Here is an 18680-nt window from a genome sequence, read left to right as displayed (position 1 = left end):
TAAACGCCGGCGGTTACAGAACCTCGGCGGAGGTAATGATGAGCCCCGATGATGCTGGTTGCTTCCTGACACTCGACGGCTTTAAGGACAGGTGCCAATGGAAAAAGTGACTAAACACGTTTCATCATTTACAGTCATGGACATGTGCTTGACATTTTGGAAACTTTCGGTTTCCAAAATGTTGCTGCTTACACCCTCTTTTCAGAAATATTGCCAGGTGTCAAACCGCGCTGGATGAAGGACTTCTTGTGGTGCTGCCAGTGAGAGTCAAAAGCTGGAGGAGAAGAGAGGGGAAAAAAAGGAGTTTTAAAAAAGGGAGTGTGAGAGGAAAAGGAGGATTGAGGAACTTGGAGGGAAACGGCTTTGCCACAAGACCTGGTTTTGTCCTTTTATGGTCACGACAAACTGAGGAGGAGCGGGAGGAAGGCTGCTTCTGGATCAGCAGTGGAGAGCAGATGATCGGCATGTTTGGAAAAGAGGGGGAGAGGAAGGAAATTTGATAAAGGATGGACGGAGGGATGCAGTTGGCAGAAGATGGGGACCGACAGTGTGAAGGGGGGGGGGGGGATAAAGGAGGAGTCGGGAGAAAACTGTAGGAGGACGGAGGCAGTGATTGAGGGGAGACGGGGAGAAAAACGGGGAACTGTGTGAGAGCTCCCTGAGGAGTGATGTGGTCATTTATAGGGCAAGAATGTTCCCAAGAAATGGACCAAACACACACACACACACACACACACACACACATGCACATGCACATGCGCACACACACACACATGCACACGCACTAATGCTGCCAAAAAGCAGAAAAATCCTCTCTACTTGATTAATGAATTGTTTGCTTAATCCAAAAAATGCTTCCAGTAACACATACACACACGCACACACACACAGCTGGAGTTTCTTCCCACTTGTGCCGCACGCTCTCATCTGCACATGGACTAAAACAAGCATCCACCCACTCCTGACTGCCGCTTCCCAGAAGCCAGCTGTTCAGTTTGCCGTTCAGCTTCTGTGGAGGAGAAGGTATGCCCGATGTTGATCCCGACCCTGCTTCTCTGCTTGTTTGCTTTCATTTATCCCGGTTTTCAGACCATAATTCATAGAAAGCGGGACGCGCCGGCCGGCCGGCCAAAAGCCTTCACCACCATTAGAGTCCAGTAAATCCTGTCCACACTAAAGTTCTCATCAGCAGTGCTTACAACTACAGCTTAGTGGCATTACATATGTTCTTTATTGGCGCTTGGATGAGCAAAAACACACATTTATGCCAGTGAGCTGTAGCAAGGGTCATCTGAACACATTTATCCTCGCTAATTTAAAGCCTGTAAACTTCAGTGCAAGTCAGGGAGGAGCTGAAATGTTCGATCGTCTTTCCATGAGCCAAGCTTCCCACGGTTTTAGGTTGGGTCCCTACTTTTTCGGCCCGTGATATTATATGTCTGTGCTGTTATGGAACTTGTGGAGCGGATTCAAGGAAACGGCGTTTCTGGGTCGATTCATTGTTGAATCTCGTGAGATTGTTTCACAGAATAAAGCTTAAATAGATCCTGATTTCCATCAGAGCTAATTTGGAGCTTCGGTTTTCTACAGCTGTTTGTGTTTAGAAGATACAACCAATTATTAAACAAACGTCCCGGTTGTCCCGACATTCCAGCTTTCCTGACCCGAGCTGTACTCCTCCACAAATCAGTACAGGAACTCTTGTGTAACCGGGGAAAATGCAAACATCGTCACAGTAAAGAATATTCTGTGGGGCTTGGAAAATCGGCCAAAACGGTGGAATTGTCTGGCACTCGATGAGCTAATCGTATATTTTCCCAAAGCATCGTCTCATAATGACTTGGTTCTCCTGGTTTGTGACGTTGCACCATCAGATTGTGATTGTTAGCTGTGCTCATGCAGCAGACTGTGAAACGGCATCAGGTGGTGTTCCTATAGTTCCTATATATTCTGCTCACTGAACTAAATTTACTCTGTTTCCCGTTCGGTCTGCTGCCAGCGTCGGACCCCTAACGCACCTGGGGGGGGGGGGGGGGGGGCACACATTTCCACTGAACGTAGCGGTTTGTATGTGTACGTGTGTTTGCATCAGGCACTGTGGTCTGAGGCTGCGAGGGAGCGACTGGGTCAGAGTATTTATATTCCAGAACCGCTTCGTCACCTCCCCCAGATCAGATTTCCTTTAAATGATGGCGTTGAGACTGACAGCATTTTTGAGGTTTTCTCCCCGTCTGTTTTTCTTCACAACATCGGTGGAAATAGCAGCTTTGGTTCTGAGATGGTCGACATGCAGAGCTGTAGTTTAAATTAGGGGGTGGGGGGGGGGGGGGGTGGTCCTAAAATAACTTGATGTCCTTGTGAAAGTATGCGGCGAAACGAGGAAACAGCAGACGCACCCCAGGAGGGGATGGAACTGTGGGAGTGAATGTGAACACAGGACTGAAGAGAAGGCGACTAGCCTCGATACATCGCGGTTGTTCCACGTTCGATGTATGAAATGATCATATCGCGAGTATCGAGTACAAATTGCTAGCGTAAATGTTTTAACGCATCGGTACGTAATTCTCTTTGGAGTGTCGCTCCCCCATTCTCTCCTGGTGCTACCAACCAACACAGCCCCCCCCGCCCAACTGCGTGCGTGTTTTTGTGTTGGAGAGAGAGCGAATGAAAGTTACGGCCCCGGGCGAGTTTACGAGTTACTGAGGCGTTCATCGGAGATGGAGGCGGAGGACATGGTGCCATCGTCTGGCAGTGGTTCGGGTTTCGCCAGGAAGTCGTGGAACAAAGTACGGTTATGTGCAAAATACGCCGCTAAACCGTAGCACCAAAGGTACCACAAATTAGCTTCACCACTGGAAATGCCAACCACTTAAACAAAGAATACCTCAAGCTCTGCACGTCCACGTCTCCTCCTGCAGCACATAAAGCGTCCAGGAAACCAGAAAACACGCCGAAGCAAAGGACAACCATGCCATTCTGTATTTTTAGCTTGTGAGTGCAGCCGCCCGGTTTGAAAGAAAAGATTCACTGAACTTAACTTGATTGTGAGTTTTTTTATTTCCCAATCCAACAGAAGCGTCTGCTTCAATCGTTATACTCGTGTCATTTTATTCTTCGAAGTGTTGACTTTAACAGAATATCGAGATACTGTACATATCGGGTATATATTGCGATATTGGTTTCACACAAAACACGCAAAACTCTATTTCCTTTACAATATGTTGGATCTTGAATTACTCCAGCCGGATTTAGCTTTCCTGTGGCGTTGCAGCCAGAGACGGATCTAGTCAGAACGTTCCGGGTGCCCTGTTGGAGTGATGCTAATCTGTGACTGTACAGAGACAGTTCTCTGTTCTTCAGTATCGGTCGCTATGTTGTAGTTTTCCATAGTTCTTGAGAATAGTAGTCAAATGTTCAACTTGGTTGACTTTTGAAGCCCAAACTTGCAGCGAGTTTTCATCAAACTTGGCCGTCAACTTTAATCTTCATCGTGGGTTCGATGCCGGTTCTGGCCCCGACCCGGCGGCGATGCAGTGCTTGTTTTGTTGCGTGTTCGTGCTTTATGTAGGTGCGCCGTTGAGATATCCATGCCCCGCTCTACGCTGCGTTGAATAGGTCACAATGTCTGAACTCTCTGTTGAAGTGCTTGACGGGGGGGGGGGGGGTGGTGGTCCATATTGTTTGGAGGTGGTATGCGTCCGTATTCCTGCCATTTCTGCTGCAAATGCTAGGTAGACGCGGTGTCAGATTTCTCAGGAGCAACCAGCCGAGACTGGGATCTGCGAGTCTCTCGACGGGCTGCGTCGGCGCCGCCTACGCTGCGCTCATGTGTCATCAATGACCCGAGTGGGAGAAGAACGTGTCGTACAATTAAATATGTGTGGAAGTCGACGTGTGGGCGCGATGAAGATGCCAAACGCTTTTTTTTTTTTTATTTTTTTTTTTTTAAAATTGTATTCACAAAGTGTTAAATGCACACTAGTGTCGGGAACACTGCAGCAGCTCGGGTTTGGTTGGGAGACTCTGATCTCCATGATGTGAATGCCGGTGTTTCAGGTGGAGCAGTCCAAAGTGCTGATCAAGGAAGGAGGGGTTCAGCTGACACTCACCATCGTCGACACGCCGGGCTTCGGGGACGCAGTTGACAACAGCAACTGGTGAGGAGTGTTTTCACGTGCATGCGGCTACCAGAGGTTCACGTCGCTTTCCTGCCTGACTTTCTCTCCATCTTCCCAGTTGGCAGCCCGTGATAAACTACATCGACAGCAAGTGTGAGGACTTTCTGAATGCAGAGTCGAGGGTGAACCGCAGGTCCATGCCAGACAACAGAGTTCACTGCTGTCTGTATTTCATCGCGCCTTCAGGACACGGGTAGGTCTGGGGGGGGGGGGGGGGGGGGGGGAGATGTAGCAGCAGCATGAAGGAAAGTGTGAGATGCTCTAAATATGACAATAGGTGCGTTTGCATGGACAACATTTATTTAATCCGATCAGAGTTCGGATTAAAATTGTGATCGGATGCACTGTGTTCATGGACCCTAAAATATTGATCCGATTAGGACTTGTGTGTTCATGCATCACAGTTTTGATCGGAATAAATTATTTTGACAATTTCTACAAATATACCGGAAATAGTTGTAGGAAATAGTCGTACCGACTTCCGTTGTAAACAAAACATGGCTCCGCCCCGTTCTGCTTGAAACAGCGTTATTTTGCGCGTTTTCCCGATTGTTACTTTCCTCTAATATATCCGGTAACATGTTTTGCTTTTGCTTGCTCTGCTTCAACTAGCTTCATGGAATAGCAGTAGCAGATAGCTGACGTCTCAAACATGCGCAGTAAAGACGGCTTGTACCGAAACATCGGAATAAGTGTTTTCATGCGCCCTGATTGGATCATCAATCTCTATAAACCACGGCTCTTGATCGGAATAGAATCTTGAGCTTGATTGGGTCAGGCTAATCCGATTTGGGTGTGTACATGAAGCATTTTTATTCCGATCAGGCTTTTAATCCGATTAAATGTGTCCGTGTAAACGTACCTAAAGATGCTACCCGTCCTCTTACTGTTTGTGTGACAAATACATCTGCACTCTCAATTCATATTTATGTGTCTGTATAAGAAGAAGAAATTGAATCTTAAGGCAACTTGAATTAAGTTCATCGTAGGAACTATAATATCGATTGAAATGGGCCTTTACTTGTAGAGAAAGACAGTTTGATTAGAAGAGACACGTTCCAGGTGAAGTCTCGGCTCGGTGTCGAGTGCAGCGGGAGGTCATCTCCAAATGCGCTCGGTATCCTCTGAAGAAGGAGCTCTTGGCATCTCGTCCATGCTGGAGGCTCGACAGTCAGAAATAGAGCCAGTTCGTTTGGCATGTTCATTCTGGACTGGTGTAGAAAAATGGCCGACCACACTTCAGAAACATTCCCACTTGTTCTGAGGTTACACAAACACATCAGTACATAGTTTTGGGTCGCATTAAACTACGGAATATTAATTTAGATTTGAGCTGTGCCAGTGAGCGAAACGGAACAGTGTGTTTCGTACTTGTTTTGAGATGAGAACCCTCTTTTGACACGAGGAGTCCGGTTTGACTCCTTCATCTTCCGGCCCCCTTCCCGCTGCGCCAAGCTGATGCTGAAGCTCTGTGCCAGCCAGCGTTTATGGCCCACTGCGGTTACATAACCCAGCTCTGCTCATGCTCCGCCGAGGTCTGCACTCGTCACTGAACCGTCCAATCAGAGCGGAGGCTCGAAGCAGCTCACAAACCAGGAGACGTCTGTTTGTCTCAGACACACATTCTCTTTCTTCTCTCATTTTGTTGTGCGTGCGTGTGTGTGTGTGTGTGTGTGTGTCGTTGGGACATTGCCTGTTTGTGTAGCTGCAGCACCAGCCTTAGTTCTGTTTCCAGGCCGTCATCGTCCGTCTGTTCACCCACCAGTTTCCAGCTATAATATTTCTGTTGGCTGGAATTCATAATGCAGCATGATTTCAGATTGAATTGGTCCATAAAGGAGCCGTCGTCTCCTTGAATAACAGGTAATCACGCTTCTCCTATCACTCGTCATTCACTGAAAGCCGACTCGACCCTCGAGTCCTGCAGCAACTGCAGAGTTTCTTCTATATAGAGCATGCGTTGGGGAATAAAGTCATGTTCATTCTGGTCATAATGAAGTTTAGTCTGAGTGGTTTTATAACCCACGATGCCAAAAGAGGAAAGATGGACAACTTCAACGTCACTGCAGAGACTGTTTGTGATCTACTGTAACGCTGAATGTTTGAAGATCCCAAAAGCACCCTGAAGGCTCTAGAGCATTTCTTTGACCAGACATTCTGACTCCTGGTTTATCTGGGACCAGATGTTCTGCAGGCAGTCTTGTCCTCCGCCCTGACCCCAATCTCCCCTAGTTGCTCATAACCACGCCCGGCACGTGTGCATGGTGAACGAGTGTCACACGCAACAGCGCTTTTGTTGCCTTTCTACAATCCTGGGGATGCATACGTTGACGAGTCTTTTACCGAGCGATGGGTCGCACGATGTCCCATCTGAGCTTCAGGAGCAGCTTTTGGGATCACTCTCCCAATACACTGCCTACGCTTTCAGGCATCCCATCAATGTCATGCTGGACCAGAGCAGGGTCGAACTGAGCAGTAGTAACGCTCGCCGTTCAGACGCATCGAGCTCGTAGGAGTATTACAAAGGCGATCCTTCATCAGGCCGTTGCCAACAATGAAGGAGAGGAAGAAAAAAGACTATCTGTCGCTCCGCTTCCCTTGTTTCGTTCCCATGGGCGAGATGCACAGTAGCTTTGTCAGTCCGTCTGCTGGTGACCCTCTGAACTGCATTTAGTTGGAAAGGCCTTGCGTTGAGCAAGCCCTCTTCGTTCACGGGGCACGTTGCCATGTCTGACAGAGCCGCTGATCCACGGTAATCAATATCGAGCCCATTTCAGCTTCTCATCCATCAATGTCCTCTAAAAGCTCTTTCTCTTCAGGGCAGAGGGCAACAGTCGCAGCGAGCCCAGGACAGGCCGACGCTCGCGCCGCCGTGTTTCCTTTTTTGTGACCGTTCATTTCTCTCTGTCTTCCCTTCCAGCCTGAAGCCACTAGACATAGAATTTATGAAGAGACTCCACGACAAAGTAAACGTAATTCCGCTGATTGCGAAAGCTGACACATTGACTCCGGAGGAGTGCCAGCTTTTTAAAAAGCAGGTATGTGTGTGTGTGGTGCATTATTGCAATCGATAGTGTCAGTTTAATGAGTGCTCTTTAGAGGCATTGGTAGGTGGCTTTTAAACATTGGACTAAAATCTGATGGGTAGAATCTGTCAATTTCCTTCTCAGCAAGCAAAGGAATGTGTTTCAAATCCCTTAAATGTATGGATTGTGAAGAGATTTAAAGGCCTTTTTGAGCTAAATATGAATGAAAGCCTATAGTTTATTTGGATGTGTTGCCTTCATTGCGATTACTTTCTTCTTTCACCAGATCATGAAAGAGATTCAGGAGCACAAGATTAAAATTTATGAATTCCCGGACACTGACGACGACGAGGACAACAAACTCATCCGAAAGATCAAGGTGATGCTCCAAACACTGTAGTTTCACTTGATTTGAGGACTTCTGGTTGATCAGAGCCCGAAGACAAGTGTCCGGCGGTCAGTCTGTCCCCCTGCAGCTGCCTCCATCCCGTTCCCTCGTTCCGAGCAGCAAATGTCTCAGCAGCTTTATAGACAAGAATGTCGATTATCAAATGTAACTGCTGCCTCTGGCCAGACTCCAGCATCGTACTACAGTTCTTACTGAATGTGTTACTGGCTGCAGCATCCAAAACAGTGAACTGTTGTAGTGACTACCGTAGTAGTAATAACGAGAAAACACTCTGAGGACACAGACCTCCACCAAGCAGCTCGTTCCCCTCCTAATTGGATTTACACCGTCCACATGGTGATCTGGATTATCATCGAAAGGTTCTAAATTGTTCTTGGTATCTTTATACTCCAACTATGAAAAGTAAAAGTTAATCAGAGTTCCAAAATTTCATGGAATCTGAGTTGGACCTAAACCCACCTTCAGATTTTTTTCATTAAAATCAATCCAGCAGCAGTTTTTCTGTACCATAATCCTGCAGACAGGGCGGCTCGGTGGCGCAGTGGTAAGCACTGTTGCCTCACAGCGAGATGGTCGCAGGTTTGTCTCCGGCTTGTGGCCATTCTGTGAGGAGTTTGCATGTTCTCCCCGTGTCTGCGTGGGTTCTCTCCGGGTTCTCCGGCTTCCTCCCGCCACCAAAGACATGCAGCCTAGGCTGATTGGTGACACTAAATTGCCCGTAGGTGTGAGTGTGTGTGTGCTGGTTGTCTGTCTCTGTGTTGCCCTGCGATGAACTGGCGGCTTGTCCAGGGTGTCCCCTGCCTCTCGCCCATTGACTGCTGGGATTGGCTCCAGCTTGGCCCGCGACCCGATAGCGGATTAAGCGGTTAGAAAATGAAAAAAAAAAATAATAATAATAATCCTGCAGGCAGACAGACGCCGTCAGAGACATAACCTCCTTGGCGGAGGTAATAAATATTTAAAATGTTTCATCCTGAATCTCACCGACAGAACTGACCTAAGAAATAAGATTTCAAAATGAAGAAATATACTCGATCCTGTGAGCCACATTTCATCTTCATGTTTAAACCCTCGTCTATTTCTTTAAAAAAAGATCAGTTACTGGTCCACTCAGCTTCGCAACTGTTGACAAGATCGCTTGGAGCTTTCTCTTTTCATGGACTCTGTCTAGTTTAAAATCTTTAAATTAATCGATAATAATAATAATAATTTAAGACCCAGCGTCCAGCACAGGGGCTGGCAAATGTTTTGACTCGCCAGAGGGGCCGGGCCAGGAACAGATGGGTGGAGTGTTTGTGTAAACTAATATAAATGACATGTAAAAGCCATTACATGAAAGGATTTGGCCTTTCACAGGGAGCAAAGCAAGAATATGGAAGGCTCTTTGTACAAATTGCAGGGACAATGTCAGATGAACGAGGTTTAATTATAATAAAATGTAATTTAATTATCATTTGATCAGCCGGATTAAAAAGCCCAACGGATATATGGCCCGCGGGCCGAGTTTTCCCATCCCTGCTCTAGCAGCACCTGTTTGCGTCATTTCACAAGGATCCATTCAGAAAGTCCAGTCAGTCAATTGCGCTTTGTCTTCACAGACAAACACATTTCTGTACCGACCCGAACACAAACCCAAACGCAAGCGGTTTGATCAGTTGATCCATCAAGAACTGAGGAATCGTTTGGTCCTTTCTGCTGCAGGAGAAGATGCCGCTGGCTGTGGTGGGCAGCAATGTAGTAATCGAGGTGAACGGGAAGAAGGTCAGAGGTCGCCAGTATCCATGGGGCGTGGCAGAAGGTAGGTTCACGTGGATCCGCTGCCAAAAAGGAAGGCTTCGATTCTAAGAACAAAAGAAAACTCGGTCTTGTGAAATAAGGAAAGCTCTGCGCACACAAGGGGCGGCAGCTATTTTGTTTGTTGATGTTTTTGCACCGTGGTCAGGACAGAGAGGCTGGTGCATGTGGGTGTTCGAAGGTCGACGTGCTTCAGATGAGCGCTGATCCCCGTCGTGATGAGTGAAGCATGAGAGACGTAGTGCATGTGTTCCACGGTGACCCTATGTGTGCACTCGGTGTAGTTACTACCAGCTAACCCAGCGGCTTGTCAAAATGTACTTTCAGCCGGAGATAAGAGGAGGAGAAAGAAACCTTTTGAAAGCGAACCAAAGAAATTTGGTTGCGCGAGAAAATTCGAATGGATCTGCTGGCGCCTCGGAATTATTCTGGGATAGAAAACGATTTTCGTGTCATTTATTTCGGTTTGCGGTTTGGCTTTTGTAAGACAAAAGTTGGCACCAGAACAGAGAAAACCGAATAATAAATGATAAATCCAACTCAACGTTTTAAACGCGTCGACATACAGCTCAGCGGCCGCTTCCCATGCCGTTGTTGTTGTTGCTGTAGCAACGCCTACATTTTTTAACCCCCTTTTGTTTTTCTTGCGGTTGTCATGGCTGTACATAATTCCAGGTCGCTGACCCGTGAGCTCATTGGAAGTTTAAATTTGAAGTGGCCTTTGGCAGAAAACGCCGCCACACTTCCGTTTCCAGGCGGAATCAACACGCTGTTGCTCCGTGGCATTTTGCCTCCAGCCACGGACACGTCGGCAGACGTTTGCAGTGAGCGGGACTGTTCAACGCATTGAAATCAGGCCTCTGAAAATGTCCCTGACAGGAGAACGTTTTGACAAGGCGGAGTTATCTGGCAGTTATTTCACCCGTCCTCCCGACGACCCGAACTCCTGCGGACAGTCCTTTTGGTGGTGGTGTTCGTCACTCTGATGGGGATTCTGGAAAAGACGTGTTGCACTATGGGACGTGCTCATTTATGGCAGCACACACTACCTCGACCGACCGACCAATCAGAGACTGCCGGGATGAACTGTTTCTCTGTGCTGGTTTTCATGTGTTTGATGCTCCTCTATAGATGTTCTGTCTATGTAAAGTACCATGTTGCTTTGTGGTTGACCGTTTATCAGTCTGTCACTTTTTTCATTCTTTCCTGTCTCTCTTTGTTCTTTTTTTCCTTGTTTGATTCTTTCCCATGACTGACAGAGGGCATTTTTGGTAAATCAAACCCTCCTTCACTTGGTTTCAGCCTCATTTTCTCCCCTTTCCTCCTCCATCAGAGACCCCCCCCCCCACCCCACCCCAATATCTAATCGTCTGATGTTTCCTCCCCATCTGGTGATTAATTCTACACAAAAGTGACACAAAAGTTGTAATAAACTGGAACATGCCTCAAAGTCCATTTGATGAGGTTGATTAACCAGGCTTGTCTCGAAATTTCCAGTCGTATGTGTCTGGAGTTGTCAGCAGGTTCAAAGCTTTGCTTGCTCATTTTGCCCCAGGTCTGATGCTGTGAATTGTCTTGGAGAAAACTTGAGGCTGAAGCTGTAATAGAAACATCAGTCTGTTACTCCGGTTCCCTTCTTTGGTCCGATGGTAGCAGTAAAACGGTGCACATTTTAATTCTGCCCTGCTTCACCGCACGATTCGGCTCTTCATAGTCTTCGTGCATCATGTCGGTGAGAAAGGCGTGCAAAACTTCACTCTTAATCTTTGGACCAAGGGGAGGGAGCCGCCATGTTAACGCATTGCTAATAGTTTCATCTGCAGCTAACGGTGACTTAGCATTATCCCAAAGGGGCACGTAGCGGCGTTTTAACCATTAAATGTGGCTTAGCCTCATGCATCCTCACTCATTAGCCGAAATTTCAATGTCAGCCTTTCAATATGGAAACACGTTTGTAACAAACTAACACACACACACACACGCATGCTTGAGTTAAAAGGTGTGTGTAAGTGATCCAATAAACTAGAGCAGTTCGTCTCGTGGCCTAAATGCACACTGCTAATGGTAATCAGCACTCGGGCTTAAAACACCTGATGGACAGAGACGACAGTCAAGATTGACAAATCATTTTAATTGAATACATTGAGACTGAGTTTAGAAATGAAGGATGCATCAGGTATTTTTTGCCAGTGATTGAGAGGAAATTGTTATCCAATTGGTTCTGACATTTTTCCCTGGTGAACTTTGACCCTATGTAGCTCCTCCTCCCCCCCCCCCCCCCACTGAGGCTTGCACCCTCCCCAGCCAGTCATGCATAGCTCATAACAGCCCCTCCGATTGCTACGCTCCTCCAAGTCCTGCACTCTCCAGCCAGTCATCTCTGACACATGCAGGTCGTGGTGTGGATCTGGGCCGGATCTGGGCCAGCCATGCCGGTACGGGCCTCGATCCAAGCCTAGTCTTAACCATAGCAAGCCCAGCTGCTCCAGACCCAGATTGAGCCCTCGCTGGGCACAGACAGTAACTGAAAACCGTACCCCTCCCCTCCGTCAGAGCTCCCTCCTCTAGAAGAGACACGGGGTCAATGGCTGGCTCTGGAGGCCAAGGGGCAGGAGCGCTTAAGTTTCATCAATGGTAAGGTGTCCTCCTCATTCGCTGCCCTGATGATGATTGACTGCCAGCTGGGTGGAGGCTGACCAATAAGGAGCGGCATATTTGATGAGGAGGAGGCTGGATATCCACAACACAATCCTCCGGTTTATCGGCAGCCGTTTTCCAGGATCCCGTTTCACCGTATAACCACGTGTCTGTCGTTGGGATGGAAACTAGTCCTCTAACGAGAACTCTTGTTTGTTTGTCCTAACACTGTGGCGTCTGGGGAGGTAAACGATGTGATCGGATGAGAGCTTCGCATGTCGGAATTACGCAAAGTCAAATCTTGTTAGAAATATTGCCGGTGAATCGAATTTGCTCTTAGGATGCTGAGCCGCTGCTAATTCGGCTTTCCTGTTTGTAGCGTGAAGTAGGTTTGAAGTCTGAATTGTAACATGAAACGGTTTTTGGTTGCAGCTTACCTGCCCAGAAACAGCAGACATGGCAGGGCTAGTGAACGGCTAGTGAACGCGGTTAAGGTCACCCTGTGTGATCGTGGCTTTGTGTCCCCCCGTGCCCTTTGTTTCTCTTGTTGTGTGACTACTTGCTCCTCATAACTGAATGAATGAAGTCTAAATCAGGGTCTTCAGAAAGACTGACATAGATTTGTTTTTATACTTTAAATATGTTCATGTTTTCTTGTTTAGAGAACAGACGGCATAGTTGTGTTGATCGGACTCACACACACTTGTGTGTTTCTTCTGGGGCTGCTTCTCATTGTGAACGCACAGTTCTAACCCAGAGTTTTCTACCTCCTCTGAGACGACTATCTCTCCCTCACTCTCTCTCTATATATATATATACACACATACATACAGTACTACCTTGACTTACGAGTATAAATTTGAGAGCTTCCAGGTGCTGCCACTAAATGGCGCGCTTCACTCGTTCAGGGATTATCGCTGTATCTGTGAATACGTGGGTTCAAAGGAGGCGAGCGGTAAAGATGGGAGTGAGAAGAAGGAAAACGCTCGATGGAGATGAAGCATGAAATTATCGATCAACGTGACCGTGGTGTCCGCGTTAAGGGATTTGGCACGACATGTGCAATCCCCAACAGAACAGAAAGCCTTCCAAGGGCAGAAGTATTAAGTCTGGTACCGTCCACCCCCTCGCACGGCATACCGCTGTTAGCCGCTACCCTTGGTCTCGAAATTAAAAAACACATTTTATATTGCAGTAATACTGTATATCATTTATTATAATCATTGTGTGTGTGCGTATCTATATAGCAATTAAAACAGGGTTTTTCCATTATTGGCGTTGATTTGGGTGTTTTCATGTTTTTTCCAGTTATTTTGTATGGAAAGCTTTATTTGACATTTCAGTAACGAGCTCGGTCCAGGAACGAATTATACTCGTATGTCAAGTTTAACTGTACGTGTGTGTGTGCGTGTGTGTAGACATCTGTATGATCTGCAGCTAAGAGTTTTTTTTTACCTTGTTTTCCCTTGACGCACGATTGTCATTCATGAGAGGTGTTGTGCACAATAAATCTCGCCGTCTGTGTTTTTCAGTGGAGAACGGGGAACACTGTGACTTCACTGTGCTGCGCAACATGCTGATCAGGTGAGAACTGCGACTGGGAACGTTTATAAATCCAGCGTGATGCCGAATTATTTGACACATGTCCGTGTTCCTGTCAAATCCGAATCAAAGCGTCCACTGGAGGACGGTGAATTTCCCCCCTTATGGCCACATTATTTTACAACACGCGAGTCAGATTCTCCCGGATGTTACTGCAGCCACCCTGTTAATGAGTAGAGTGCATTTGGATAGCTAGGTTGTCCCTCATTCAACCCAAGGGGGGGGGGGGGGATATTATGTAAAATGTCAATGTTTTGATGATGTCAAGGTCAAATGTTGACAGTCTGGAGGCTCCTTTTCCTCTTTGGTCCTCCTGAGGACTGCATATCCTTGATTTGTAAACTCTATCTGGAGCCTGGGCTCATCAGACCAGAGGAACACCTTCCTGCTTTGAGTCAGTCCAACTCTGATGAGATCAGGTCCAGAGGAAGGTGCTAGCGGTTCCGGATGTTGTAGACCAGGGGGGGGGGGGGGGGGGGGTTGGTTTCAGCGCCATCTGAGAGGTCAGAGGTCAAGCATTCAGTATTGGTTGCCATCCTCCGGTGATGGCATCGACTGCAGGTGGCCGACTCCTTTATTGTTCTTCGATTGACGGACTATTTGTTTTCATGAAGAGGTGAATCTCTCTCCATCTTCTGTTGTGAATGAAGGAGGTTTTTCCAAGAAGCTCTTTTCATACTCGCTCATGATGCTGTGACCAGTGAACCGCGTCACCCCTGGGCTGAACCAATCAGACGTTACACAGCTTTTGGGGTCGTAAACATTTTGTGGGTTATAAATGAGTTGCTTACTTCCTCTGGGATTTCTCTTTTATGCTTTGCTCTCCTTTTCCTTTCTTTTTTACACCCATTCTCTCCCTGGCTGACGTAAGCGATGGCGGTTTCTTTCTTCCCTGTCCACAGGACCCATATGCAGGATCTGAAGGACGTCACCAACAACGTCCACTACGAGAACTACCGCAGCAAGAAACTCGCCGCTGTCACCTGTAACGGCGTCGACGCTTCCAAGACCAAGGGGCAGCTCACTAAGTAGGCCTCAGTGATTAAACTCCGAGCAAAGCAGCTCTTCATTTAAGTGAATGGATAGTTGATGCAAAGCCTTTCTTTTTTTGGAAGCCTCAAGGATGTTTTAAAGAATGTCGGTTATGGATATCGCCGCTATTCTAGATCTTTTCTGTAACGGAATGAACCTCTGCCTTGGTCAACAGGAGTCCTCTGGCACAGATGGAGGAGGAGCGCAGGGAACATGTGATGAAGATGAAGAAGATGGAGGCCGAAATGGAACAGGTCTTTGAAATGAAGGTTAAGGAGAAGAAGCAGAAGCTGAAGGACTCTGAGGCTGAGGTGGGTTTGAGTATTTGAATGGTCACCATTTCAGAACTCCAAATTAGTGATCGGCCGATATGTTTTTTTTATGGCCAATTGTTAGTCGTCAAGGAGGCCGATGTTTGGAGCCGATATCCATTTGCAGTGAAAATATTGGCGTCAACGTTTAGAATAATACGAACACTTTATTTAAATGCCTTTACGTACGTGTTTATTAAACATAAAACAATGTTTACATCTTCGACAATAATCAACAAATCTTCGTTTGAAAATTGTAACAAAGCGCAGGGAGCTCTCAGGCAGCATCTCTTATAAAGTTAGATGTTGAAACAAACAAATAGCTTCCTGACATTTTAAATAAAATACAGTTTCTTTTCAGAGATGTGAGTCTTATCGATTATTAATCCCAATTGAGCAGCAATAGATTGTGGTGCAAAAAGCAAAGTTGCTCTCCGGAGTTTTTTCACACGCAAACCTTTCTGTGCCCATGAGCGCCGCGCATGCACAGCTCACTGCTGATTGGCTGTTTGGTTACATGCAAAGTCATGTCACTGGTCAATCAGATTGTGCTGTGGGAGGGACAATGCTGGAGTCAGAGTCAAAATAAGCCAGTTTTACGTTGATCCCGATGCAGATATGTGTCAAAATGCAGAATACCGTTCGATTATCGGTCCATCCCTGCTCAAATATGATGCAACAGATGTCAACGAACACTGCTGCAGAATTTCAGTGCAGCTTTCCATGCCAAGATGTGGAAGAGAAGGGGCAAATAGAACATGAAGGTGTCCCCAGTAAGACTCGGGCGATAGAGTTTGAGTAATTGCCTCACATAAATTATTCCATCCCTAGTTTATTTTCTCGGCGCTCAAGGTTGCATCTAATGTTTTCACCCTCAGCTGGAGCGACGCCACGAACAGATGAAAAGGAACTTGGAGGCTCAGTACAAAGAGCTGGAGGAGAAGAGGCGAGTGTTTGAAGACGAGAAGGCCACCTGGGAGGCTCAGCAGAAGATCCTGGAGCAGCAGAAACTGGACGCCTCTAAGTCAGTAGCATTCACTGTTACCTGGATCTGTGGCGTCAGCAACATGCACCATGTGCATCGGTTTAGAATTTTGCTTATGTGTTTATTGTGGTTTACAGTGGTCCCTCATTTATCGCGGGGGTTACGTTCTAAAAAATAACCCGCGATAGGTGAAATCCACGAAGTAGTCAGCAGAACACAATGCGTGTTCAAGCACTGTAAAAAAAAAACAACATGCAAAATTGCATTAAAAAAGTCAGCGAGGCCACGAAAGATGAACCGCGTTATAGCGAGGGACCACTGTATTCCTGTAGCTTGCATTTCAGCTGTCAAAATGAAAATATGCAATCCTGCAAGTCTCCGCTGTGTCGTTAATATCCAAGTCTCAATTTCTAGACAATAATACCTTTTCAGCTAATGTCATTTCCGAGACTAATGGGGGCGGGTCAAGCCTTGACGTGTTTATTGTATGAAATCATAACGTAACACTGTCGTCTCTCTTGTTTCTCACACAGGACGATGGAAAAGAACAAGAAGAAAGGAAAAATCTTTTGAAGAGAAACGACGTGTTCCTTCTTCACCCCCCCCCCGCCAAAAAATAGAATTAAATAGAAAATCCGCACTAACTGTGGCGCTCCAAACATATACACACACTTGAACAGACAACACTAAGCTTACTGCCATTTTCTCACAAATACACACACACACACGCCAAAACAGCGCCCATCCTCGTGCCCCTGCAAGGTTCCCCTGTATCTGTTGAAACGTTCCTTCTCATGGGGGGGTGCATGTCTTTGTGAAATTCTATTTTCCTATATTTGTTGATGACTAAGAGGCGAAGGCAGAGTTCCTCTGAACGACAGTACAGCGTGGCAGGGACCACACACAGCCATTTGTACACACGTTAGTATTAGTGTTACACGCTCTACATATTCCATATATCTGCAGATAAATGTACTATTGTTGTTGGCTGAGATTTAACACGAGTGTTTACACATTAACACCCTCAGTCATAAAGACCTTTCTGAGAGGAGACGTGGTTATGACACCTTCCCCTGTTCTGGACGTCCTCTAAAGGTCGGTGCCATCAGGACGGCGTGCTGCCGGCCAGCAGCACGTATATTCAGGCTGCACGCCTCCCCAAGCGCAACATGAGCCCACCTGCCGATCACATCGTAGCCAATCAAAGCTCTGGTGCGGTCTGGCCTTGAACAAGGGGGGTGTGGTCTGTGTCTACGCAGGTGTGTTTCTCGATGCCGTATTTAAGGACAGTTGAGGATCTGGTGTGTAAACAACCTGCCACATTATTGCAGCGTTTCCTGTTTGAGCAGGAGACGATGTGCAAAGTGTTGCTACGGGTTACTGTGATGCAAAGATCGTTTTATTTTGTGATGTAATTGATGGTTGTTGTAGAATCGAAACTTTATGTCCAGCTCTCCTTGTTGGTTTCCCCTGTGTGTAAAATGTACAAAGGGACAAATTGAGAAAGCTGAAACGATGTACATACTAGGGGGAGGGGGGGGGCTACCCAGTACTGGGGGAGTTTCTTTCTTCTTCTTTTTTTCTGAATATTATATACCAGAAACAGAACTTGTAGTCAGAACAGAACCTGCTGTGTAAATCCAGTCTGAATACATCTCCAGACATTTATACAGAAGCGTATATCGAGTACGCGTATCTATGCCAATGAGTACACCTTCTCAGGACTACTCTGCGATGTTCGGTTTTCTCTCGCCCTGAGGAAATAAATGGCGTGCTCCAAGAAGTGACGTGAAGTTTTCTTTGAAGTGTGAACCCACACACACACCGTTCTGCTCACAATAAGCTCCGATAAACAGGTTTAGGTGGGATTTTCTATGTAATATTTGTTTCTTTTTTTTTTTTCTACATGTACACTGTGTTCTGCTTCTCTTTGCTTTATTATGTGTTCTGTCTAACTATACATGATTAATATTAAAGTTGATACAGTTATGCTTTAACTTTCAATGTGTATACGTATTTATTTTTTTATGAAATACTTATATCAGTAGAAATTCAAAATGGAGCCGAATATTCACAACTTCGTTAGATGGGATTTGAATTGTAGAAGTGGCGACGCTTCTGTCTCTGATCGCTACAAAAAAATAGTCTTGTTTTAATAAGAAGAGCCATTCCGAGAAAAGTTGGATGTCTGGTTGTAATCCAACATTTATCCAGCCGAGTCGTGTCGGCAGAGTCTCCCCTCACGTCCTCCATCCCGTGGAGAACCTCAGCGGCCGGCGCTGTCGGGCTCGGGGGAGGGCGTGGCCGACACGAGGGATTGAACCAAAGTTAAATGTAAAGATTAATATTCCTTCCCCTCCAGCAGAAGTTGATGTTCTCTGCAATTACAAGTCGCGAGCGTTCAACTGAAACGGCATGCAGAGAAGAAGAAATGTTTTATTTATGTACAAGTCAGAGTTTAATGGACATTTTAATTTTATCATGGACTCCCCTCTAACATTTCCACTAAATGTTGGGAGGGCTTCAAACAGACGTTCCCCACGTCACCCTGTCCTTTGCATCGTCCTCCCCAACACCAGCCACTCTCATGTCCTCCCTCACTACGTCCATGTCTCTTCTCCTGGGTCGTCCTCTAGTCCTGTTCCCTGGCAGTTCCATTCTCAGCATCCTTCTACCGATATAGTCCCCGTCTCTCCTCTGGACATG

At 46.5% G+C, this 18680-nt stretch overlaps 1 protein-coding gene across 2 annotated transcripts in view; it reads left to right on the top strand.

The window, feature by feature from the left end:
- The window catches only part of septin15 (septin 15), a 33561-nt gene extending 15583 nt beyond the window's left edge, over positions 1–17978 (top strand). Inside the window, exons 4-14 of one of the 2 annotated variants that reach the window (XR_011105468.1) lie at positions 4057–4157; positions 4237–4371; positions 7099–7216; positions 7491–7583; positions 9315–9411; positions 13577–13628; positions 14549–14674; positions 14854–14989; positions 15868–16013; positions 16508–16895; positions 17003–17978. Coding sequence is in view for 1 of the 2 variants with exons in the window: in XM_068739449.1 (XP_068595550.1) it covers positions 4057–4157; positions 4237–4371; positions 7099–7216; positions 7491–7583; positions 9315–9411; positions 13577–13628; positions 14549–14674; positions 14854–14989; positions 15868–16013; positions 16508–16547 (1044 nt within the window). In the remaining variant the exon portion in view is untranslated. Of the gene's footprint in view, positions 1–4056; positions 4158–4236; positions 4372–7098; positions 7217–7490; positions 7584–9314; positions 9412–13576; positions 13629–14548; positions 14675–14853; positions 14990–15867; positions 16014–16507 lie in introns of both variants that reach the window. The other variant, XM_068739449.1, reaches the window with a different exon arrangement.
- The last annotated feature ends 702 nt before the right edge of the window (positions 17979–18680 follow it).

Source organism: Brachionichthys hirsutus, chromosome 5 (genome assembly GCF_040956055.1).
Source record: "Brachionichthys hirsutus isolate HB-005 chromosome 5, CSIRO-AGI_Bhir_v1, whole genome shotgun sequence".
Lineage (NCBI taxonomy): Eukaryota > Metazoa > Chordata > Actinopteri > Lophiiformes > Brachionichthyidae > Brachionichthys > Brachionichthys hirsutus.
This window is presented reverse-complemented; position numbering and strand designations above follow the sequence as displayed.